Source organism: Pongo abelii, chromosome 23 (genome assembly GCF_028885655.2).
Source record: "Pongo abelii isolate AG06213 chromosome 23, NHGRI_mPonAbe1-v2.0_pri, whole genome shotgun sequence".
Taxonomy (NCBI): Eukaryota; Metazoa; Chordata; class Mammalia; order Primates; family Hominidae; genus Pongo; species Pongo abelii.
The window spans coordinates 46,823,328-46,848,644 of record NC_085929.1 but is presented as its reverse complement, the minus strand read 5'-3'; the positions used below and the strand labels follow the sequence as shown (position 1 = coordinate 46,848,644).

The following is a 25,317-nucleotide window of genomic DNA, read 5'->3' as shown; positions in this document are numbered from 1 at the left end:
CATTTAATATATGTTTTCCAGTGAACATGCAGACCACCCAATACATCAAATTAAAATGTTACATGGGAAAATCAGATTACAAAGTTGCATACAAGTATGTAAATACAAAAATAAAGGAGAATGGAAAAGGAAAGAAGACAAGAGATGCACCAACAAATCCACCCATTCAAATAGTCCAGGAAGAAACCAGGTCAAATCGCCAATCACTGGAGATCATTAGTCTAACAGAATTGTTAGGACAGGAACAAGACTGTTATCTTATTTCCTTATTTTCTATGAGGAAATGTATTAACTAAAATCCATCATATCCTATATCCCCAGTATCTGTTATGTAATATAAATTCTCACATTACAGATAAACTGATAGTAGTTGCTGCCTCTAAGTTGCCCATAGCAGAGAAGGAAGTAGACAGAATATCTGGTTAGAGTCCAATTGACTAATCTCCTTGTGTCAGACTTAGTATCCTTTCAAGATTTTTTTTGTGTTTTCAGACGGAGTCTCGCTCCGTTGCCCAGGCTGGAGTACAGTGGCATGATCTTGGCTCACTGCAACTTCTGCCTCCCAGGTTCAAGCAATTCTCCTGTCTCAGCCTCCCAAGTGGCTGGGACTATAGGCACCTGCCACCACGCCCGGCTGATTGTATTTTTAGTAGAGACAGAGTTTCACCTTGTTGGTCAAGCTGGTCTCGAACTCCTGACCTTCGGTGATCCACGTGCCTTGGCCTCCCAAAGTGCTGGGATTACAGGCGTGAGCCACCACCGCACCCGGGCCTTTTCAAGATTTGTTAAAGAGATGAATAGAGTAACTCTTTCTGGAAGTTGAGCAAATGGCTCTATGCTATCCCTGCTTGCTTGCTATACTAGCCTATATTCAGAATTTGGTTTTCAGAATTGTCTTCTATTGTTTTTCCCAAAAGGTTGAGCTCTTCTCTTAGGTTGGCTTTAAGTGACAAGGTCTTGCTGTCACCCAGCCTGGACTGAACTCTTGGGCTCAAGTGACCCTATCGCCTCAGCTTCCCAAGTAGCTGGGACTGTAAGTGTGCATCATCACAACCTGCTTTCCTGGCTACTTTTAGATAAAACTGGAACCGATTCAGCCTCCTCTCCCTCACAACATTCCTAACAAGGCAGTCTTCCAGCTTCTGCCTGACCTGGGGGATTGAGGGTAGGTTGCTAATCTCAGTGGTTCCAATGTCTGGCCCCAAGCCAGTCTCAGAGCCTTAATAATGGGTATTGATCTCAGTGTGTCTCTTGGGGCAACACACAATCAAGTCATTCTTCCTCCACCCGGCAATATTTGAAGTGTCGACGAGTTTTCTCCTGTATAGGATAAAGAGCCCTAACATTCCTCCACCACAAGATCTTTCTGGAGGCTGGCTCTCCAGTTCATCTCTATTCCTCACACTGGGTATCCAAAATTGAATGTAATGCCAAGAGTGCAGAGCAGTAAGCCTCTGGTGGCTTTTTGGACACTGGACAACCATTAACACCTCCTAAGACAATCTTCTCTCAGTTCTGGTGCATACTGAGTTTAAGATTAACTTATTTACATTGATCTTTATTAACTTTTTCCTCTTAGTTTAGGGCATATCATTTCAGCCTATTTAGGTTAGAGATGAAAACTTATTTTACCAAATAAACATACTTGTTAATTCTCCCAGTTTTGTGTCATCTGCAAATCTGATAAACAAAAGCTTTCATCTTCATCTATGCTGAAAAATATGTAGGATGAGAATGGGCTAAATAACACTAATGCTCTCCTGGCAGGTAGGTAATTAACTCAATCTTTGGCTACAGTTGCTTCAATCAGCTATAAATCCATGCAACAAGGAAGTCGGGCGCAGTGGCAGAAGCTGGAAGACTGCCTAGTTGCCAAGTATCTGATGTGCTCTTGCTATTGGAAATACAACAAGGAATGACACAGACAATGTTCTTGTCCAATGGTACTTGCTTACACTGTAAACAAGTAAAAAAGAAAACAAGATTAGGCCGGGCGTGGTGGCTCATGTCTGTAATCCCAGAACTTTGGGAGGCTGAGATGGGTGGATCACTTGAGGTCAGGAGTTCAAGACCAGCCCGGCCAACATGGCAAAACTCCATCCCTTCTAAAAATACAAAAATTAGCCAGGCATGGCGGCAGGCGCCTGTAATCCCAGCTACTTGGGAGCCTGAGGCTGGAGAATCGCTTGAACCTGAGAGGCGGAGGTTGCAGTGAGCCAAGAGTGTGCTACTGCACTCTAGTCTGGGTGACAGAGCAAGCCTCAACAAAATCCATGCAAAAAGGAATAAAGACTGTCAGCAGCTCTGATGAAATCAATATACTCAATTAGCATTTCCCTGCTATATAAGCCTTATCAAAAGATGAAATGAGGTTGGGCACAACTTCAGCTGAATAAGCCTGATGGTCACATCAGGTTTTTTTTTTTTTTTTTAAGTATTTATTGTAGTTCCAAACTTCATTACTTATACTAGCCAAAAATAACCGAAATAAAAGGTATCTGACCATTGACTCAATCACTGAGTCCAGGTTATTTTGCTAGACCTAGATCAAATTCACTTTTAGAAGACAGGACCAGAAATTTCTTGCTACCTTACAAGCAAATGAACACGTGAAAAGGACTAAACTTGAGGCAGCTGGAAAATATGCCTTGAAAGAACAGAGATCAAGTATGAACTACGTTTATTATGCAAGAGCAGAGTAAACTTCAACGCTCTGTTTTTGCATTGTTGAGAAATGTGAGACTTTGAGAAACGGGAAAGCACCATGGGAAGAAGAAAGTGCTGTATTAATTTAAGGTAACAATTCTCGAGGTAAAATAAGGCATTACAGTAACACAATTTTCATGCCTCAGCAATTAACAATGATTTTCGTTTAATTCTCTTCCAACTCTACAGACATAATTCTGCTTTCACCTTCATCACGCTTTCATATGGTTTTAAAAGGGGATACACCTCCTCTTCTAAGAATCTCTGCACCTGCCAGAGGAAAGCAAATACAAGACAAAAGAAAATGTTAAGATATTAGCAGATAATACCTTTTCCAATGTCAGGAGATACCACTGAAACCTAATTTGATGAAGCTTTTACTCCACCACTGAGCTTGTTTTCCTCAACTGCTTATCAGGAATTTCTGCCTAGACACAGGTGATTCAACCACCATGCCCACATGCCCACCAACCTTTCCCGCAAACAGGCCCAGCTGTGTTCTCTCAGGTGGTTTCACCATTTCCATCCAACCTAAAAATCACCACAGCTTCTTTCCTCCTGCTTCCCAGCCCTCTTCAAGTAGCCACCAAGAGCTTAACCTCCTCTCCCTCCCCGGTCTGCGTCTCTCACCACTGCCTTCACTCAAAGCTCTCATCATCTACTGCTTGGCCCTTTGCAGTAGCCTCCTTACTGGTCTCCTACCTCCAGTTTTAGTCTTTTAGCCCTCAGTCCTTGCATGTACTGCTTGGTATTATAATGACCTATTTACAAGTATTCACCACTAAGTTTTGAGCTCTCTGAAGATGAGGATTATCTATTCATCTTTGTATTTTTTTTGAGACAGGATCTCATTTTGTCACCGAAGCCAGAGGGCAGGGGAATGAATATGGCTCACTGCAGCCTTGACCTCCTAGGCTCAAGCTATCCTCCCGCCTCAGCCCCGAGTAGCTGACACTACAGGCGCATGCCACCACACCTGGCTAATTTTTTTATTTTTTTGTAGAGGCAAGGTTTCACCATGTTGCCCAGGATGTTCCTGAACTCCTGAGCTCAAGCAATCCTCCTGCCTCGGCCTCCCAAAGTGCTATGATTACTGGTGTGAGCCACTGCGCCCAGCATATGTATTCATTTTAAAATCCCCAGAATTAAATACAGTATCTGAACACATACTGAGCACCTAGTATATACTCAGGCATTTCAATCATTACAACACTGAGATATTTACTTTTACCTTCTCAGCCAGTAAATGCCAGAGGTTAGGATTTAACCCAGATCCACCTGACAATAAAACCTAATTCTTTGTCCATTATACCACATTCTCAAGACCAAAAGAAAATTCCAAAAAATCTACACAAAGAAATAAAGGCAGCTCAAAACAGCGGTATCATGGTCAGTTGTGGGGGCTCACGCCTATAATCCCAGCACCACTGCACTCCAGCCTGGATGAGAGACTCTGTCTCAAAAAAACAAAACAAAACAGAAACAAAACCGAAATCTCTAAGTTTTAGCCAGCAACCTGCTCTGATTTTCTTCTAACTAGGCCCATTCCCACCATACTTCCTATAAAGCAAAAACATCAAAGAGAGTACCCCAGGTTCTGCAGCCCAGCAGAAAAGAGGCTTCTCGGAAGCGTTCTGATGTTTGCTTACCTGCTGGGAGGCACGACCAGTGAAAGAACAAGGATCCAGTAAACGATCCAACTGGGAGTGAATGGGACTGAAGTAGGCATCAGCCTGGATACGCTCTATGAGGTCATTGTCACCCCCTTCCTGCTTAACCATAGAAGCTGCCTGCTGAGAAAGCACTCTGATTTTCTCATGGCAATCCTGGGAAGACAGTGAAGTATTGTCAGTTCTCTACTAACAGGGCGTTTGAACACTTTTAAAAAGTCATCAGATACTTCCCATCCATGCAGTCTACACAGCTCTACACAAAACCCCTCTAGGCTGAGGTGGTTCCCGTGTCTGTCTGTACCAGGGTCTTCTCTACTCTCTGCCCACATCTTAGGACAAGCCTGAAATGGATGCCCACCTTGCTCTGGCCCTCTTCTGTAAAGCCTCACGAATCATTTGCTCTTGTTTCCTGCTCACTTCCTACAGAATGTCAGACCTCCTTCCTTCACTAGGAGTAGACTTTTCCTACAAGTGATTAAGTAATTCACTTTAACAAACTCAGTTCACCAAAATCACCCTCCACAGATGGCAGATTATGGCCACTGCTCTGTACCATTACTGTGACTGAAGGTCGACATAAACACCTTCATCTGCTCTCCTTCACGGAGAAGAGAGCAGGACCAAACGTTCACTCTCAACTTATCCAGGAACACGAGGGGTTACAAACCTGGCGGCTACCTCCAGCTTTGACCATGGCCATGATGATGTTCTCTGTGGCCATGAAAGGCAGCTCTTGCCGAATGCGCCGTTCAATTACCTATAGGAAAAGATAAAGTGAATGACCAAGAAAGGTGCCCCAAGGCTAAAGTCATAAACATAGCAGGATGTCAAACAAAATGCACAGCACAGACACTAACTACCACATTATGGAGAGAGTAATGGGTTGTTTTATTCTATATGATGTTTTTTCAGTTTTCTTACTAACTCAGACTTCTGATTTTTTTTTTTTTTTGAGACAGTCTCACTCTGTCACCCAGGCTGGAGTGCAGTGGTGTGATCTCGGCTCACTGCAAGCTCCGCCTCCTGGGCTCACGCCATTCTCCTGCCTCAGCCTCCCGAGTAGCTGGGACTACAGGCACCCGCCACCATGCCCGGATAATTTTTGTATTTTTAGTACAGATGGGGTTTCACTGTGTTAGCCAGGATGGTCTTGATCTCCTGACCTCGTGATCCCAAAGTGCTGGGATTACAGGCGTGAGCCACCGCGCCTGGTCAGACTTTTGATTTTTAAAAAGGAAATATGAACTTAAAAAAAGTTGCCACATAGAAAGAATTTTTTTTTTTTTTTTGAGATGGAGTTTCGTCCTTGTTGCCCAGGCTGGAGTACAATGGCACGATCTCGGCTCACCGCAACTTCCACCTCCTGGGTTCAAGCAATTTTCCTGCCTCAGTCTCCCGAGTAGCTGGGATTACAGGCACCTGCCACCACACCCAGCTAATTTTTGTATTTTTAGTAGAGACAGGGTTTTACCATGTTGGCCAGGCTAGTCTTGAACTCCTGACCTCAGGTGATCCGCCCGCCTCGGCCTCCCAAAGTGCTGGAATTACAGGAGTAAGCCACCACGCCTGGTCTGAAAGAATTCTTAAAACCCCTATTTGTTACATATCAGTGCTCAGCCTCAAGAGCTAAGTATAGGAGAGAAATGAACCCATCTGCCTCAAGTACTTAAAAACAGGCAAATGGAGCCATCTACTCTGCCTAGTCACACCAGAGCTGATGATTCATGCTGCTAGATAGTTTAAGGCAATTTAAAATACTTCTTTTTCTGTTTCTATAAATGTGTCTATGAATTCCACAGAGCTAGTTCCCTAGAGCTTATGAACTGAAGGATGAGCTTGGGTGGGAAGAACGCCTATCAGATCAGAATACAGCTCCCTCAACACACCCCAGAGCACCCTCCCTCCCACATTCTAACCCCTCCCTAATACTTTACTTTTTAATTGAGGCTTCTTACTTTGGGGTACACAACCAATCCTTCAGAAATGTTCTGCAGCGTATTCAATAGAGTATCTGCAGTAAGAAATGCCTCGGCCAAACAGATCCGTCTAGAAAACAAATAGCCATTCAGTATCTCTTTAAACAAATAATTTCAGTGAAATGCAGAGTGTGTCCCAACAAGTTGCCCTACTGACTGTACTCTCTGGATAATTTCCTTCAATCTTATGATTACCCCAATGACCTCATGACCCTCAAATCTCGCACCTCTAGGCCAGACCACTTGCTCTAGTGCCAGACCTTATACCTACTGAGATGTCCACCTGGTTGATCCATTGGTACCTCAGTCCCCAAACTGAACTCAGCTACTTTCTCATTCCTCCTACTCACCATTACAAACTTGCCATTCCTCCCTTGTAGCTCCTGCCTCAGTAAATGGCAGTAGCGCCCCACTCACCAAGTTCTTTATACTCACTCCAGTCAACCACCAGGGCTGGGCTGGCCAGTCTGCCTTCAACTCTGGATCTATATCCTTCCTCTCCACTTACATGGCCACTGCACCAACGTGGCCTCAGACTTTTAAAATAGCCCCTAACTTGTTTTGACATGATCCCTGTCTCCTTACAGCCAACTCTCCAAACTGTTGCTAGGGTCTTTTAGCAGGCAAATCAGCAGACCTACAGGGTCACACCTTGCTAAAAAGTATTCAATGGCTGACTTCTGAATGAGTTCACATGACTTATTTCCAGAGATAAATCCTGGATTATGCACAGATCCCAGAAAGCTAGGTTTAACTATACATCCGTATCCACTCAAGAAATTCCAGCACAATGCAATCAGGCGAGAGTAATGCCAATCTGCTTTAAATGGGTATATACATAAAACAGAAAATGATGCGTATGTTGGCACCTCATCAGTAGTTACAAATTATTTCTGACTCATCTCATAGCTAATCAAGATGTCATTGTGCCTAGACACCACAACTGACATCTATCTGCCTTCAGAAAAGACCCAGAAGACCTTTCATAAGCTGGCTACTATCTGTGACCATGTCCTGCCCCACTCCTGGCACATGTTGACTTCATTCCCCAGGGCTACGTAGTAACTCCCTCAAGTGTGTTTTCTCCTGCTTTGTGCCTTTATAATGCTCCCGATCTTGTCTTTAAAAGATGCATGTATTTCTTAAGTCTTAAGGCATCACCTCTACTGTGAAGCTTTCTGACTCCTGAAACACTATTCCTTCCTCTTTGCTCCACAGTACACAGTATACACTCCAATTGTAACACTTATCACACTGTGCTTTTTATGTTTTTGCGTCCCTGCTAGACTCTGGGCTCCTTGGGGATAAGAAGACTGTAGAGATGCTCAAATATGTCCTTTTACTTCTAGGTCCCTCCTTCAGACCTCCTCTCAACTTGGTGTATGTGATGTCCCTGTGCCACTGACCGGTTGGCACTATCATCCAGTGTGCGCTCAAACCACTGGACAGATGCTGTCTGTAGCGGGTCCATGACAAGGGTCATCAGGTGGCGGGCAAGACTGCAACAACGTTCTGAACGCATGGGATTCCGCTTATATGGCATTGCACTTGAGCCTGCCCATGTAAAAAAGGACAAGATGCAAAGGCAGAGAAACTTCAGAGGATAGTGAGTAGGCAAGCATGTTGCTGAATGAGCTCTCAGCCCCCACCCACAGCCCTCCAGCAGCTCTGTGTGCTCACAGGTCTCTACACAGCACTCACCAATTTGCTGTTTTTCAAAGGGTTCCTCCATCTCCTTGAGGTTTGCCAGGAGGCGTATGTCGGTGCAAATCTGGGGGAAGTAGGGGAATAAGCATCACCCCACACTGTCAGTGTGCAGGAGAGTCTGGGAGCCGTGACTAGGCTGATGGAGATGAGCTCTTAGGTGTGCTGTGGCTGAGCTGAAGACCAGCGCGTCCTCCCAAAGAGCTCCTGCAGAGTATCTTACTCAGACTCCTCTCTGTTCCCGAAGGGCTGGGATGACAAATTCAAGGAGCATGAAAACACTTTTGTGAAACACTGCTTAAGGCATCATGGAAAGACAATCACAAGATTAATTTAGGATGGGTGCGGTGGCTCACACCTGTAATCCCAGCACTTTGGGTGGCTGAGGTGGGTGGATCACCTGAGGTCAGGAGTTCGAGACCAGCTTGGCCAACATGGTGAAACCCTGCCTCTACTAAAATTAGCCAGGCATTGTGGTGCATGCCTGCAATCCCACCTACTTGGGAGGCTCGCTTGAACCCAGGAGGCGGAGGTTGCAGTGAGCCGAGATCGTACCATTGCACTCCAGCCTGGGCAACAAGAGCGAAACTCCATCTCAAAAAAAAAAAAAAAAAAAAAAAAAAAAAAGATTAATTTAATATACCACCAAACGAGATGGATATTTTGCAGTGCTTGGGATAACTTTAAAGAAAATGCCAAAACTAGTCTTCCCCTTAAGGGTTTCATTTACAGACCACAAATTATTGAAACTAATGTATAATATTGCTTGAGAGAGATGGTTAAGTAAAAGTCTGAGGTTAATTCAGTCTGTCTGTGGTGCCGAACGCTCCTGTCCCCGCCCCACATGTTGCCACCACTCACCTTGTGCACTGATGCCCCCAAGCTAGCCAGCACAGACAGTACTTCAATATCCACTTTTCGTGTATATGTCTGCCCTGTGATGATGAAAGCTCTAGGAATAAGTACAAGAGAGACTCAGGTTAAAATATTTTAAAGCCATTGCAGTGGTGCATGACTGTAGTCCCAGCTACTTAGGAGGCTAAGGGAGGAGGACTGCTTTAACTCAGGAGGTTGAGGCCAGCCTAAGCATCACTGGGAGACTCTTATAAAATAATAATTCAAAACATGACTCTGTCAAACAAGGAAAAACACATCCTAAAGAAAAGCTTGGTCTTACTGGTATGTTAAGTTATACTCAACCAGTGGACCTGAGTGGTAACTTGCTCCTGGAATAAACTATTCTTCCACCCTTTTCACTAATACTCAGGACACTGGCCTGACTCAAGAAGGATACATGGTGCAACGTGCCCATGTCTGGCCACAGCCCAACAGAAATGCCTGGGAGAAGGAGCCATGGTGGAACCTGGTGGACCTCAATGGAAATGGTCAGATTTAGCCTAACCTGTTGGGGGCCCTAAGTAAGGAAACAAAAATGGTAACAACATGGATAAAGGTATTCTAAAGAAACCAGAAGTAAATCATTTTCTTTTTTCCTATAGATTATACAAAAAGAGAATGCAGGTCGGGCATGGTGGCTCATGCCTATAATCCTAGCACTTTGAGAGGCTGAGGCAGGTGGATCGCTTGATCTCAGGAGTTGGAGACCAGCCTCGGCAACATGGTGAAACCCCATCTCTACAAAAACAATACAAAAATTAGCCAGGCATGCCTGTAGTCATAGGGGGCTTAGGTGGAAGGACTGCTTGAAACTGGGAGACGGAGGCTGCTGTGAGCCGAGATCACACCGCTGCACTCCAGCCTAGGTGACAGAGTAAGACCCTGTCTCAAAAACAATAATAAAATAAAATAAAATCCAGAAAATATGTCAGCAAGACAATTAGGCGAAAAAAAAAGAATCCAGATAGTAAGAAAATAAAACCCACAATAGAGACAGGAAAAAAAATGGGTAGAAGAACAAAGGAAGAAAAAGGTAAAAATTTTAAGGTCAAATCTGGAGGTATACTGAATATAAGACTTTCATCAACTTAACAGGGAGGTCAACACATTCCCATTTACCTACCTCTTAAATCCTGCCTTTTCTGTCACCATCTTGTCAAGCTGCTCTACCTTGGAAAGAAAAGACACATCCTTATAATAATCCATGTGTCCAGTGTGAGAATGCCTCAACCTGTCATCCTACCCAGGTCTTGCCCAACCCCCACAACTTCCTTCTAGTCCAAAGACCCCACCCATCCCACCGTCAATCTCTCCTATCATCCTCAAAGGCAGCCTTGTCTCTTAGACTCCACCACTGAGTTTCTGTGTCCTGCAGGTCACTTTCAGAATACCTTATGGTCATCTCCCTCAAAGAGCTGCAGGAAACTGGCCTGAGTGCCAGTGGTGCCCTTTACTCCCCGGAAGCGCAGGTCATCTCGGACACGCTTCAAGTTCTGGAGATCCATGCAAAGATCCTGAATCCAAAGACAGCAACGTTTCCCAACTGTGGTCAGCTGTGCAGGCCTAAAAACCCAAAGAGAACACACGAAAGTCTCAGACCGAGACCTTACATCATCAAGGTTTCATTGCTTCTTTTAATAACCACCATTACCCCTTGGAGGGAGAACAATTTAAGTAAGAGAGGGAGTAACTGGTAAAGATAAAACAAGAGCTAAAATGTTTAACCAAATAATCGTTACAGAGGTTCAATGTCATTTACAAATAGTCAAGGAGTATGAAACTAAAAGGCAAATAGCACAGTACTTTCTTCATCAAGAGGCAATTTTTAAATTATTATTATTTCTAGACTGGGTCTTGCTCTGTCGCCCAAGCTGGAGTGCAGTGGCATGAAGATAGCTGACTGTAGCCTCGACCTCCTGGGCTCAAGTGATCCTTCTGCCTCAGCCTTCCATGTAGCTGGGACCACAGGCATGCAATACCATGCCTGGCTAATTTTTAAATTTTTTGTAGTGACGGGGTCTCACTTTGTTGCCCAAGCTGGTCTCAAACTCTATGTCTCAAGCGATCCACCTACTTCAGCCTCCCAAAGTGTTGGGATTACAGGCATCAGCCACTGTGATGCATGACAAGAGGCAATTTATTATAAGGGCAGGGACAATGTCCCTTTTGTTCATGGCTATATCCACAGACATTGGTAAGAAATACATTAGATACTCGTGTAATATTTGCCAAGTATCTGATGTACTCTTACTATTAGAAATACAACAAGGAATAACAACACAGGGTCCTTGTCCAATGGCACTTGCTTACATTATAAACAAAGTAAAAAAAGAAAACAAAACAAGATTAGGCCAGGCGTAGTGGCTCATGCCTATAATCCCAGCACTTTGGGAGGCTGAGACGGGTGGATCACTTGAGGTCAGGAGTTCGAGACCAGCTTGGCCAACAGAGACAGGTAAAACCCTGTCTCTACTAAAAATACAAAAAATTAACTGGGCGTGGTGGCGGGTGTTTGTAATCCCAGCTACTTGGGAGGCTGAGGCAGGAGAATCACTTGAACTTGAGAGGCAGAGACTGCAATGAGCTGAGACTGTGCCACTACACTGCAGCCTGGGCGACACAGCCAGACTCTGTCTCAAAAAAAACAAATGAAAAAAAAGAAACAAGATTAATTATTGAGATTTTAAGTGCTAAAATAATAAAAGAACGATGAAGATAATGGTGATGGCTGCTCTCGATTGGAAGTAGAGGAAAGCCTTTGTGAGGAGTCAAGATCCAGTGAGGAACAGTCATGCTATGGAGAACAACTACACAACACATATAAGCAGAGGACTCAAACACAGCAGCTAATGGCTTTGTTTCCAGTGTTAAGCCTAAATCAAAGTAGGGCGCCATGGCTCATGCCTGTAATCCCAGCACTTTGGGAGGCCAAGGAGGGTGGATCGCCTGAGGTCGGGAGTTTGAGACCAGCCTGACCAACGCGGAGAAACCCCGTCTCTACTAAAAATACAAAATTAGCCAGGCGTGGTGGTGGTGCATGCCTGTAATCCTAGCTACTCGGGAAGCTGAGGCAGGAGAATCACTTGAACCCAGGAGGCGGAGGCTGCGGTGAGCCAAGATTGCACCATTGCACTCCAGCCTGGACAACAAAAGCGAAACTCCATGTCAAAAAAAAAAAAAAAAAAAGCTCAAATCAAGCCACTGAAGGTCTGTTTCTGAACATAAAACATAATTATGAGGCCAGGTGCGGTGTCTCACGCTTGTAATCCCAGCACTTTGGGAGGCCAGGGCAGGTGGATCACTTGAGGCCAGGAGTTTGAGACCAGCCTGGCCAACATGGTAAAACCCTGTTTCTACAAAAAATACAAAAACTGGCCAAGTGTGGTGGCGCACACCTGTAATCCCAGGTACTTGGGAGGCTGAGGTGGGAGAATCGCTTGAATCTGGGAAGTGGAGGCTGTGGTGAGCCAAGATCGCACCACTGTACTCCAATCTAGGTGACAGAGTGGGACTCTGTCTCAAAACAAAACAAAAAAACAAAATATATAATTATGAATAAGTTGCCCTAATGTCCAATTTCTTTCTTTTTTGAGACAGGGTCTCACTCTGTCACCCCAGGCTGGCACGTACTGGTATAATCACAGCTCATTGTAGCCTCAATCTCCTGGGCTCAAGCCATCCTCCTGCCTCAGCCTTCTGAGTAGCTGGAACTACAGGCACAAGCCACCACACGTGGTATTTATTTTTAAGAGCCATGGTCTCCCTGTGTTGCCCAGGCTGGTCTCGAATTCCATGCCTCAAACTATCGTCCTGCCTTGGCCCCCCAAAGTGCCGAGATTACAGCCGTAAGTCACTATGACCAGCCTAATTTCTTTCTTTCTTTTTTTTTTCTTGGAGATGGAATTTCGCTCTGTTGCCCAGGCTGGAGTGCAGCGGCACGATCTTGGCTCACTGCTACCTCTGCCTCCCGGGTTCAAGTGATTCTCCTGCCTCAGCCTCCTGAGTAGCTGGGATTACAGGCATCTGCCACCACACCCAGCTATTTGTGTATTTTTAGTACAGACGGAGTTTCACCATTATTGGCCAGGCTGGTCTTGATTTCCTGACCTCGTGATCCACCTGCCTCGGCCTCCCAAAGTGCTGGGATTACAGGCGCGATCCACTGCGCCCGGCCGCCCAGCCTAACCGCCCAGCCTGATTTGTTTTTTTTTTTTTTTGAGGTGGAGTCTTGCTCTGTCACCTAGGCTGGAGTGCAATGGCACAATCTTGGCTCACCACAACCTCCGCCTCCCAGGTTCAAACAATTCTCTTCCCTCAGCCTCCTGAGTAGCTGGGACTATAGGCATGTGCCACTGTGTCTGGCTAATATTTTTTTTTTTTTTGTATTTTTAGTAGAGACAGGGTTTCACCATGTTAGCCAGGCTGGTCTTGAACTCCTGACCTCAGGTGATCCACCCGCCTTGACCTCACAAAGTGCTGGGATTACAGGCATGAGCCACCACCCATGAATTAGGCCCGGACCCAGCCTAATTTCTAATAGATAACCTAACCTATTCCAAATGGAATTTCTTTCCTCTTAGGCTAATGACACTGACAGCTAGGAACATCAAGGCATAACACTAGGAATGTCCATAGGAGGCACATCACAAGCTACAGTATATCCCCAAAATTAATCTTACTGTTTTCCTTGTTAACTGCTAACAGATTATTGGTATAAGCAAAGAAAGAAGTAAATTAGCATGGACTTGTTCATGGCAGCATTATCCATAGTAGCCAAAAAGTAGAAATTACCCAATGTCCATCAGTTGTTGACAATTGGGTAAATGAAACATGGTACAACCATACAATGGAATGTCTTTCAGTCATAAAAAGAACCGAAGTTCTGATTCAACATGGATATTGAAAACACCAAAAGAAGCCAGACACAAAAGGTCACATGTTGTACGTGATTCTATTTATATGAAATGTCTAGGCTGGGCGCGGTGGCTCACGCCTGTAATCCCAGCACTTTGGGAGGCCGAGGTGGGTGGATCACGAGGTCAGGAGATCGAGACCATCCTGGTTAACACGGTGAAACCCCACCTCTACTAAAAATACAAAAAATTAGCCGGGTGTGGTGGTGGGCGCCTGTAGTCCCAGCTATTCGGGAGGCTGAGGCAGGAGAATGGCGTGAGCCTGGGAGGCGGAGCTTGCAGTGAGCCAAGATCGCACCACTGCACTCCAGCCTGGGTGACAGAGCAAGACTCTGTCTCAAAAAAAAAAAAAATGTCTAGGCAAATGCATAGACACAAAAAATAGATTAGTGGTTGCCAGGGGGTGGGGAAGGGAGGCATAGGAGTGACTGTCGGCAGGCACGAGGTTTCTTTTTGGGATGATGAAAATACTGTGAAATTATATAGTGGTAATGATTGCGTAATTCTGTAAGCATAGTAAAAACCACTGAATTGTACACTTTAAAAGGGTGAATTTTGTTATGTAAATTATATCTCAATAAAATTTTTTTAATTGCATGAAGATTAAGATGCAATTAAGAGGATTAAGAATAAGATGCAATTAAGAGGATTAAGATGCAACTAAGAGGATGCCTACATATCAACACCGTTTTCTGAGTTCCTAATGGTTAGGAACCCTGGCAGCCGATCTCTTCCATTATGCTAGCTCCAGAGGAACATTAGAATGCTTCTGTATTCGCTGAGCACTCTCCTGGAGGTAGGAGAGGAAGAGGAGCTGTAACACAGAGGAAGGTGGGTGTGGAGGGAAGCCCCTTGCACCGAGCACTGATTGGAGCACGGATTCCTTCGTATGAACAAGTACTTCAGGCTACTGCTACCGATAAGTATAGGCCCTGCCTTTAAGAAATATGAAGCTCAACAGGCTTTAATAAATTATCATATCCTTGATGCCACAGCAATACACCATCAAAACAGAAGGCAGATGCTAATACACCACTACTCAAACAATATCACTCAAAACCTGTCACTAGCATTCCAAAATTACACCATCGGCCTTTTAAAAGGACTTTATTCAGTCATCACAAAAATACTTGCATACTTTAAATGTAAAAATACAAAAAGTATGGCTGGGGGCAGTGGCTCACGCCTGTAATCCCATCACTTTGGGAGGCAGTGGCGGGCAGATCACTTGAGGTCAGGAGTTTGAGACCAGCCTGGCTAACATGGCGAAACCCTATCTCTCCAAACAATAAAAAAATTAGCCGGGCATGGTGGTAGGCACCTGTAGTCCCAGCTACTAGGAAGTCTGAGGTGGGAGAATCATTTGAACCCAGGACGTAGAGGTTGTAGTGAGCGTAAGCCAAAATCACACCACTGCACTCCAGCCTGGGCAACAGAGCGAGACTCCCTCTCCAAAAACAAAACAAAACAAAAAAAGTAGAAAGAAATTTAATTTTCCTATTATCTCATAAACCAGAGTAATCAACATTTACATCATGGCGTACTTCCAACCAATTTTTGTGCAATTTATAAACTGTCTGTTACCATAACATGAACTTAAGTGCATTTGCACGTTAGATCTTGTAAGCATCATTTAAATGGTTGCATGTTATTCCAACCTATGGATGTATGAACACTATGCCTTACTTATTCTCTTATTATTGAACATTTAGATTTTTTTTTTTTTTTTTTGAGACGGAGTCTTGCTCTGTCGCCCAAACTTGAATGCAGTGGTGCGATCTTGGCTCACTGCAACCTCCACCTCCTGGGTTCAAGTGATTCTCTTGCCTCAGCCTACTGAGTAGCTGGGATTACAGGCACGCGCCACCAAATCTGGCTAATGTTTGTATTTTTAGTAGAGACAGCGTTTCACCATATTGGCCAGGCTGGTGTTGAACTCCTAACCTCAAGGGATCCGCCCACCTTGACCTCCCAAAGTGGTGGGTTTACAGGCGTGAGTCACCACACCCGGCCCATTTAGATTGTTTCTAATGCTTACTATCATAAAGAATATTTTTCAAGGCTCTTGATATGTATTTCCCAATGTTTCCCAAATGAACTGTTAGATTTACTCTCTCACCAGTATGTTTTAAGGTGGATATCAGGCTCATTCCTTATAAGCATCCCAAATTACTTATACTTAAATCACGTTTTCAGATTCTTCACCTCAAGGTTACTGTGGAAAAGAGAGAACTCAAGAAGTAGCTGAAAGCCATATGCACATAAACAAGAAGTAATCTTATCACTTACTGGAAATGTGTGAAACCTAATGTGGGTAGACTGGCTCGTTCCTTAGCAAAGTCGGCAAGCCGAGAGATCACTCTGGCAAGCTACAAGAAAGATCATGTGATAGAAAGACGTTGAATTCAGGTTGTGTTCATTACATAATTAGGAACAAAACTTTTAGATAATTTTGTATAAAATTAGACCTCTAACTCATGAAAGACAGCAGCCATATCTTTCCATCTTTGTACCCTAAAGTGCCTGGAAGAGTTCACAGCAACCAAAATTTGAAGACTGAGTTGACTATCTAAAATGTCATGAACTATTTTAAGACCACAGCAGAAAAACAGAACAAAATCGTAATCCTGACCCACATATCCCAGCAACACGCCTTTGGTTGCGCTCTCTTCATTTAAAAGGCTATGCTTGGGCCGGGCGCGGTGGCTCATGCCTGTAATCCCAGCACTTTGGGAGGCCAAGACGGGCGGATCACGAGGTCAGGAGATCGAGATCATCCTGGCTAACACGGTGAAACCCCGTCTCTACTAAAAATACAAAAAAAATTAGCCGGGCGTAGTGGTGGGCGACAATAGTCCCAGCTATTCGGGAGGCTGAGGCAGGAGAATGGCGTGAACCCGGGAGGCGGAGCTTGCAGTGAGCTGAGAATGTGCCACTGAACTCCAGCCTGGGTGACTGAGCGAGACTGTCTCAGGAAAAAAAAACAAAGGCTATGCTTTAAAAACCATTTAGTCTTTTAAAGAAGAGACAGCTGGGTGCGGTGGCTCACACCTGTAATCCCAACACTTTGAAAGGCCAAGACGGGTGGATCCCTTGAGCTCAGGAGTTTTGAGACCAGCCTGGGCAACATGGCAAAAACCCATTTCTACAGAAAATTAGCCAGGTGAGGTGGCATGCACCTGTACTCCCACCCACTTGGGAGACTGAGACAGGAGAATTGTCTGAGCCTGGGAGGCGGAGGCTGCAATGAGCCGTGATCACGCCACTTGATGGAATGAGACCCTGTCTCAAGAAGAAGAAAGGAGGAGGAAGAGAAGAAGAAACAATTAGTTCTACAGATTAAACATAGGGTTGTCATTCACCTGAAAAAATGATAGTCTATGTAAAAATTTACTGTGTTGATTTAGTTGTAACTGGTGCCTATCTCCTAACACAGGGAATCTAGGGTTGGTAGGAAACATCTGCCAACTCCTTACCTTTGGCAAAAGCAGGTCAAGTGCATTTCTAAGAATAATCAAGTCCTACGAAAGAAAATGCAATGATCTTAAATTTAGCAGCTTTGCTCAAACAATATTATTACATAACACTTTTTGGTCAAAAAGGGTGGGTTGCTCAGCTACCAGCATATATCAACATTATCAACCCACTAAGCATGCCAGAAAATACTAACACAAGTTGTTCTTTCCTGATTACTGTTTGAAAAGCACACCAGCTTAACAGTACTACTGGGATCTGTAAGGAACAAAACCTTTATACTTATAAAGCCCAAGGTACATGGTATCTAAGATGACTGAAGGTTGGGCATGGTGGCGCATGCCTGTATCCTCAGGATTTTGGGAGGCTGAAGCAGGTGGACTGCTTAGGCCAGGAGTTCAACATCAGTCTGTGCAACACAGCAAGACTGTCTCTTCAATATTAAAAAAATTTTCAATTAAAAAAAAAATGACTGGAAAATGTGCAAGTCAACAAGGTTTCTATTTTCCCAGAGAGGAGGGCTTGAGCTTCTGAGAAGCTTCCATATGGCACATTCCATTACTTTCCTCCCCCGTTTTTTCTTTTTAAGATGGGAGTCTTGCTCTGTTGCCCAGGCTGGAGTGCAGTGGCGCCATCTCGGCTCACTGCAAGCTCCACCTCCTGGGTTCACGCCATTCTCCTGCCTCAGCCTCCCGAGTAGCTGGGACTACAGGCGCCTGCCACCACGCCCGGCTAATTTTTTGTATTTTTAGTAGAGACGGGGTTTCACCTGTGTTAGCCAGGATGGTCTCGATCACCTGATCTCATGATCCACCCACCTCGGCCTCCCGAAGTGCTGGGATTACAGGTGTGAGCCACCGTGCCCAGCCTCCCCGGTTTTTTCTGGCCTACAGTTGCTAACAAGGAAAGGAATGACCCAGAATATCAAGGTTTAGGAAACATACAGCTGCTCTTGAGGAAGGTAATCTCGAGATGTACATATTTCAGTTAGCTCCAACACATGTCGATATGAAATGGTAATTGTTGAGCCCATCCACACAACTGGGTACTTTTTTAAAGGATTTTCCAAGTAAGAAGACTGTTCTTCTCCCATTATCTGACTCGCCAGTTACACAAAGATGCCTTTAATTATGTTTCATTTAAGACTAAAGAAAGCATTTAGAGGCCGGGCGCAGTGGCTCACACCTGTAATCCCAGTACTTTGGGAGGCCGAGGTGGGCGGATCACAAGTTCCGGAGATCGAGACCATCCTGGCTAACATGGTGAAACCCCGTCTCTACTAAAAATACAAAAAATTAGCCGGGCGTGGTGGCGAGTGCCTGCAGTCCCAGCTACTTGGGAGGCTGAGGCAGGAGACTCCAGCCTGCGAGACAGAGAGAGACTCCGTCTCAAAAAAAAAAAAAAAAAGAAAGCATTTGGGGCAACTTAAAAATTATTGGCTTATTCTCAAATTGGACGTTTATCTGGACTCTAACTTCAACCCCCATGGGTATACTCTGATTAAGAGCACAAGCTAGGCCAGGTATAGTGGCTCACTCCTGTAATCCCAGGACTTTGGAAGGCTAAGGCAGGAGGACTGTTTGAACACAGGAGTTCAAGGCCATTCTGGGCAGCATGGTGAAACACTGTCTCTATAAATATTTTAAAAATTTGCCAGGCGTGGTGGCTAACGCCTGTAATCCCAGCACTTTGGGGGGCTGAGGCGGGTAGATCGTCTGAGGTCAGGAGTTCGAGACCAGGCTGGCCAACATAGTGATACCCTGTCTCTACTAAAAATAAAAAAAATTAGCTGGGCGTAGTGGCAGGCGCCTATAATCCCAGCTACTAGGGAGGCTGAGGCAGGAGAATCGCTTGAACCTGGGAGGCAGAGGTTGCAGTGAGCCGAGATCGCGCCATTGTGCTCCAGCCTGGGCAACAAGAGCAAAACTCTGTCTCCCAAAAAAAAAAAAAAAAAAAAAAAAATTAAAATTAGCCTGGTGCAGTGGCACATGCCTGTGGTCCCAGCTACTCAGCAGCCCGAGGGTGGGAGAATCACTTGAGCCCAGAAGGTCAAGGCTGCAGTGAGCCATGTTTGTGTCACTGCACTCCAGCCTAGGTGACAGAAGTGAGACCATGTCTCAAAGTATTTTTTTTGAGACACGGTCTTTGAAGGACTTCAGAGTCCTTCAAAGGTCTTCAAAGGATCTGACAAGTCCTTTGAAGGCCAGGCACAGTGGCTCATGCCTGTAATCTCAGCACTTTCGGAGGCCAAGGTGGGCAGATAACCTGAGGCTAGGAGTTCAAGACCAGCCTGACCAACATGGCAAAACCCCTCACTAGTAAAAATACAAAAATTAGCCAGGCGGCGTGGTGGCAGGTGCCTGGAATCCCAGCTACTGGGGAGGCCGAGACACGAGAATCGCTTGAACCTGAGAGGCAGAGGTTGCAGTGAGACAAGATCACGCCACTGCACTCCCGCCTGGGTGACAGAGCAAGACTCCGTCTCAAAAAAAAAAAAAAGAATTCCTTTGAAAAATGACCTCAGCCATTAAAATGCTAAGGCCTTGACTTACGTCCAGCAAACCAATGCATAAGCAGGATCTGTAGGTCTTATTTTATAGAGGTCATTTGGTGCTTACAGTTTAGACTGGAAGGACACTAAAAGCTGAAGAAATTCCTCAGCATTTTCAACCAAGATACCTTTAAAAATGAAGATCTGGCTGGGCGTGGTGGCTCACGCCTGTAATCCCAACACTTTGGGAGGCTGAGGGGGGTGGATCACGAGGTCAAGAAATAGAGACCATCCTGGCTAACATGGTGAAACCCCGTCTCTACTAAAAAAATACAAAAAAATTAGCCGGGTGTGGTGACCGGTGCCTGTAGTCCCAGCTACTCAGGAGGCTGAGGCAGGAGAATGGCGTGAACCCAGGAGGTGGAGCTTGCAGTGAGTCATGCCACTGCACTCCAGCCTGGGAGATAGAGGGAGACTCTGTCTCCAAAAAAAATCTATAATGTCACTCCCTCAACTGGAAAACATCAAATAAAATTGACAAATAGATTCTAGAGACTGAGTTTTAAGTATAAACAACACAGGTGCCTACAGTATTGTCTCCAACATAGCAAGAAGTGGCACCAAGGTGAATAATGCCTGCAGCTTTTGGACAGCAGTGGCCAAATGTGTGCACGTGAGCCATCACATCATGTCGTAAATGTTTCTCTTCCTCAGCTGCCATCTTGAAGTCGATGTTGTCCAGGTTTGATTTCATCTCCTGGATTTGTTCATCTGTGATAGGCAAACCCAATGTCTGCAGAATAGGCAAAATAAAATAAAATAGTCTCAGTGTCACAGTTATTTGAATGAAGTGACACCAAGGAAAAAAACTGATTCATGTTAGCAGCAATACCCTATCTTCCAACCCTTAAATTAAAATTTGAGGCAACCAAGTTGAAAGTACACTGGCCAGGGGTAATGGGGTTGAGGGGAGGTGGGAGAGACCTTCTCAATGAATCATGGTAAAGTATACTCTAAGAAAGCTCCAACAGACCAGCCTGGGCAACAAAGGTGTCTCTACTAAAATACAAAATACAAAATACAAAAAATTAGCCAGGCATGGTGGCATGCACCTGTAGTCCTAGCTACTCAGGAGGCTCAGGTTGGAGAACTGCTTGAACCCAGGAGGTGGAGCTTGCAGTGAGCCAAGATCGCGGCACTGCACTCCAGCCTGGGCAACAGAGTGAGCCTCTTTCTCCAAAAAAAAAAAAAGAAAGCTCCAATAAATAAAACAACAACATAATCCTGATCTTGACTGTTCCTTCTGCCCGAGACCTCTGCTTGGTTCACTCCCTCACACATTCTGGTCTCTGGAATCAAATGTCATCTTCTCAGAGAGGTCTTCCCTGACTTCAATGTAAAACACCCTCTGTGTCACTCTCTATCCCTTTAGCCTGGTTTTATTTACAGCACTTATAACCACATGACATTTTTACATATTTATTAACTGTCATTTCCCTCTAGAATGAATACTTCTTGAGGAGCTTTGTTTTATTTATTGCTTAATCCTTCGTGCTTGGCATGATGGTGGCCATTTTACTTAGATGGATTTAGAGAAACCAAATTTAAAAATTCTGTAAGTAGTTTTGCCAGGAAATTATGTGCAGCAAATGAGTGCAACTGAAAGCAATTCCAGGAGATATTGATGAGAAAATAAACACATTGATGTCTTACATTCATCCATCACTGGAAAAATTAGGCTGCAAAAAATAGCTGGCAGCCCACAGGCAGCTCGGAACTTGGATCCGAGGGCTGAATATAAACAGTGGTGAAACTGATTTAAACCTCACTTGAAGCTTGCAAACAGTGACTCTGGGAAGGATCTTGCATCTTAGATCTTTTTTATGCAAGAGAGGAGCTACTAGCCAGCTATGGCTATTTAAATTTAAATTGATTAATTAAAAAGTATTGGAAAATATTCATAAGAAAAAGTCAGGCCAGGTATGGTGGCTCACATCTTTGGGAGGCCAAGGTGGTGGATCGCTTGAGTCCAGAAGTTCTACACCACACTGGAAAAGAGAGGAGCTACTAGCAAGAGAGGAGCTACTAGCCAGCTATGGCTATTTAAATTTAAATTGATTAATTAAAAAGTATTGGAAAATATTCATAAGAAAAAGTCAGGCCAGGTATGGTGGCTCACATCTTTGGGAGGCCAAGGTGGTGGATCGCTTGAGTCCAGAAGTTCTACACCACACTGGAAAACATAGTGAGACCCGTCTCTACAAAACAACACAAAAATTTGCCGGGTGTGGTGGCGTGCACCTCTAGTTCCAGATTGGGAGGCTGAGGTGGGAGGACAGCTTGAGCCCAGGATGCAGAGGTTGTAATGAGCCAAGATTGTGCCACTGCACTCCAGCCTGGGCGACAGAGCCAGACCCAGTCTCAAAAACTAAATAAAAATAAATAAAAGTAAAAAGTCAGTTTCTCAGTCACACTAGCTGCATTTCAAGTACTCGGCAGCCACATGTGGCAGAACTGCCTGGAACCTTTACAGTCACAGAAGACATGACACCTCTGGGCTCCTTCCAAAGCAAAGCAGCAGAGGGCAGCACGGCCATACTGCTTCCTCCCCTCAAGCAATTTATCTTTTCAAAATTCATACTTTCCTTACTACGAATTTTCTGCATTCCTCCTAATCTCTTATTCTCCAAGTTTTTTCTTAGCTATTAAGTTATTATGCAATTTATGGTAATTTTGACACCCTAACAGATAATCCAAAGCCAAAACTGTATGCATTTCAGGCCAACAGAGGAAAGAACATACTCAGACTCTACATTCCAATTCCAGCTTGAAGCCATTTACTAGCTTTGGCGACCCTGGCAAAGTCTTGAGTACCACTACCCTCATCTACAGAATGGAATAGCAGATGAAACAGAAAGAGTACACACTAGTACATCACAAACCACAACACATGATTAAGGTCTACTACTATCGCTATCTACACCAAGTTTATTAACTTGATGCTTCATTCTTTGATCTGTAAAATAGGTACAGTAATAGTATTTAATACCTACTCTTCAGGGTTGTTTGGAGGATTAATAAGCAACCATGTGTAAAGGGTTATTAAGACCTGGGTCTCAGAGGGCACTATCTGAATGTCTGCTATTACTGTAGTGTATCGCCCAATATTTTGGAGGGCAGTGATAAGGGGAGGGCAGGGAATCTAGAATGAAAGTTTCCTGTTTGGAGAGTTCCATGGTACAGGTCCTAGGCCCGAACTCAAACTGTTTCCGTGTTTACTGTGCCGTTTGAGAGGGCATTGCCAACTTGCTCGTTGTGGCACTTTCCTCTGAAACTTGAGGAGAAACATTATCGCTCTCTGGATCACCTTCAGTTTGCTTCACCTCTTCTGGAGCTATTTCTGAAACCGCTGAACTAAGAAGTTCTCTATGCAGCCCTTAGAAAAGAAATTATAAACCCGTTTAATAAACCTCCACCCGGAGTCTTCTCCTAAGAGGCAAAGCGCAGGCCAGTGAGGCGGAAACGGTGGCCTAGAAAACACGCGTTCCAGTCCTGTCACTAACTACACAGGCACTGTGGAAAACCAAGGGGCTACGTGCTCAGCTCAGGCTCTGGACTGCAACCAGGTTCAAATCCCAGTTCCGCTCTTAACAGCTGGATGGGCTAGGGCAAACAAGCTGTTCGGGCTTGGTGTTCTCCCCTGCAATGTGAGAAAAACACCATCAAGCCTGCAAGATCTTCATGGATTACACGAGAAAAGATGCGTGAAATAATGAGCACAACGGTACGAAACAAGCGCTCGGTGTCTGTGGTTAGCAGCGTACTCCTGCGGGGATGGCCAAGATGATTTCCCTGAAACTACAGGCTCAATTTCTCCCAGCCTCCTCCGCGTCTCGAACCCTCTCAGACTAAGAACACGTGAGGAAACAGATGGCGGCTCCCGGATCTCCTGCCCTTGCTTTCCTGGGGCCGCAGCTCCTCAGGACAGGGAACACCCAGCCGAAAATAGCCGGGTCGCAGCACCGGGGTGGCTAAGCCCAGCCCGGCACAGAGCCCGGCACGTGCTGGGGCGGGCCCGTCCCTCCCGGCCCAGCCCCTCAGCCCGGGAACCGTTACCTGCTCGGCCTCCGCCAGCCACAGCCACAGCTGCCGCCATGTCCGGAATTTATACCTGTCGCTAAACACGAAGCACATCTCTGGGCTGGCATAGCGGGAGGCAAGAGGTGAGCGATAGCTGTCGGGCGAACCATGATCGCCTCCAGCCGCCATCCCGACCCTGCGACCCCGCCAGGGTGGACTGGACCAGGGAAGAGCGGAAGCGGAAACCTGGAGGCCAGGGCAGGACGGGGCGGGGCGGGACTTCCTTCACGCGGTCCCGCTCTCTGGGTTCCGGGCACCCTGGGCGCTGCCGGCTGCGGAGAATTACGGCTGCTTCTACCTGAGAGTTGAGTTGGTTCGCTTCTTTGACCAGAAACATGATTGATACTTCCTACGTTACTTAGCCGCGCTACACTTTAGTTTTCCTGTCTGAAAAGAGGTACATGAAGACTTGCCCTGGCCGGGCGCAGTGGCTCACGCTTGTAATCCCAGCACTGTGGGGGCCCCAGACGGTAGGATCGCTTGAGGCCAACAGATCGAGACCAGCCTGGGCAACACAGGGAGACCCTCCCGTCTCTAAAAAACAAAAAGCAAAAAAAAAAAAGGCCTGCCTTTCGGGTTGTGCGGATTCAGTGTTAGAGCGGTGTCTGGCACACTTGGAAGGCCGTGTGTGCGCTTGCTGTTACTCTTATTACTGTCGCCCCACCCACTCCTGCCCGCGGCGACCGAGCTCGGCTCTAAGGAGAAATGAAGATACCCAAGGGAAGTCGGCATTTACTGCGCCCCCAGTGAGCCGGCTGCGGTGGCCTACGCCTGTAATCCTAGCACTTCGGGAGGCCGAGGCAGGCGGATTGCCTGAGCTCAGGAGTTTGAGACCAGCCTGGGCAACACGGTGAAACCCTGTCTCTACTAAGATACAAAAAATTAGTCGGGCATGGCGGCCTGTGCCTGTAGTCCCAGCTACTTGGGAGGCTGAGACAGGAGAATTTCTTGAACCCGGGAGGCGGAGGTTGCAGTGAGCCAAGATCGCGCCATTGCACTCCAGCCTGGGCGACAGAGTGAGACTCCGTCTCCAAAAAATAAAAATAAATAAATAAATAAATAGAGAAACACTCAAATCGCCCCCCCTTTTTTTTTTTTGACAGGGTCTTGCTATGTTGCTCAGTCTGGAGTGCCAGTGGGGTGATCACACAGGAAGGGGTTCATCTGGAGCTGTTAAGAGCCACGTGTCTCAGCTGGGCACGGTGACTCACGCCTGTAATCTCAGCACTTTGGAGGCTGAGCTAGGCAGATCGCTTGAGTCCAGGAGTTGGAGACCAGCTTGAGCAACATGATGAAACACTGTCTCTACAAAAAATACAAAAATTAACTGGGCGTGGTGGTGT

The 25,317-nt window shown here is 45.5% G+C and overlaps 1 protein-coding gene across 2 annotated transcripts; it reads right to left on the bottom strand.

The window, feature by feature from the left end:
- Window positions 1–45: 45 nt before the first annotated feature.
- On the bottom strand, window positions 46–25,001 carry ADSL (adenylosuccinate lyase). Of its 2 annotated transcripts, XM_054543503.2 has the most exons (14): window positions 23,951–25,001; window positions 20,424–20,627; window positions 17,346–17,390; window positions 16,159–16,238; window positions 10,348–10,519; window positions 10,080–10,126; window positions 8,921–9,011; window positions 8,057–8,126; window positions 7,762–7,909; window positions 6,335–6,425; window positions 5,047–5,136; window positions 4,356–4,532; window positions 2,914–2,976; window positions 46–1,956 (listed from the first exon to the last, which is right to left on the bottom strand). In XM_054543503.2, the coding sequence occupies exons 1-14, from the start codon at window positions 24,101–24,103 to the stop codon at window positions 1,807–1,809; spliced, it is 1,581 nt and encodes a 526-aa protein (XP_054399478.1). In that variant the 5' UTR covers window positions 24,104–25,001; the 3' UTR covers window positions 46–1,806. The 2 variants fall into 2 exon arrangements, with proteins under 2 accessions (XP_054399478.1, XP_002831213.2); XM_002831167.6 differs by lacking the exon at window positions 46–1,956 and having other exon boundaries at window positions 2,664–2,976.
- Between the last annotated feature and the right edge of the window lie 316 nt (window positions 25,002–25,317).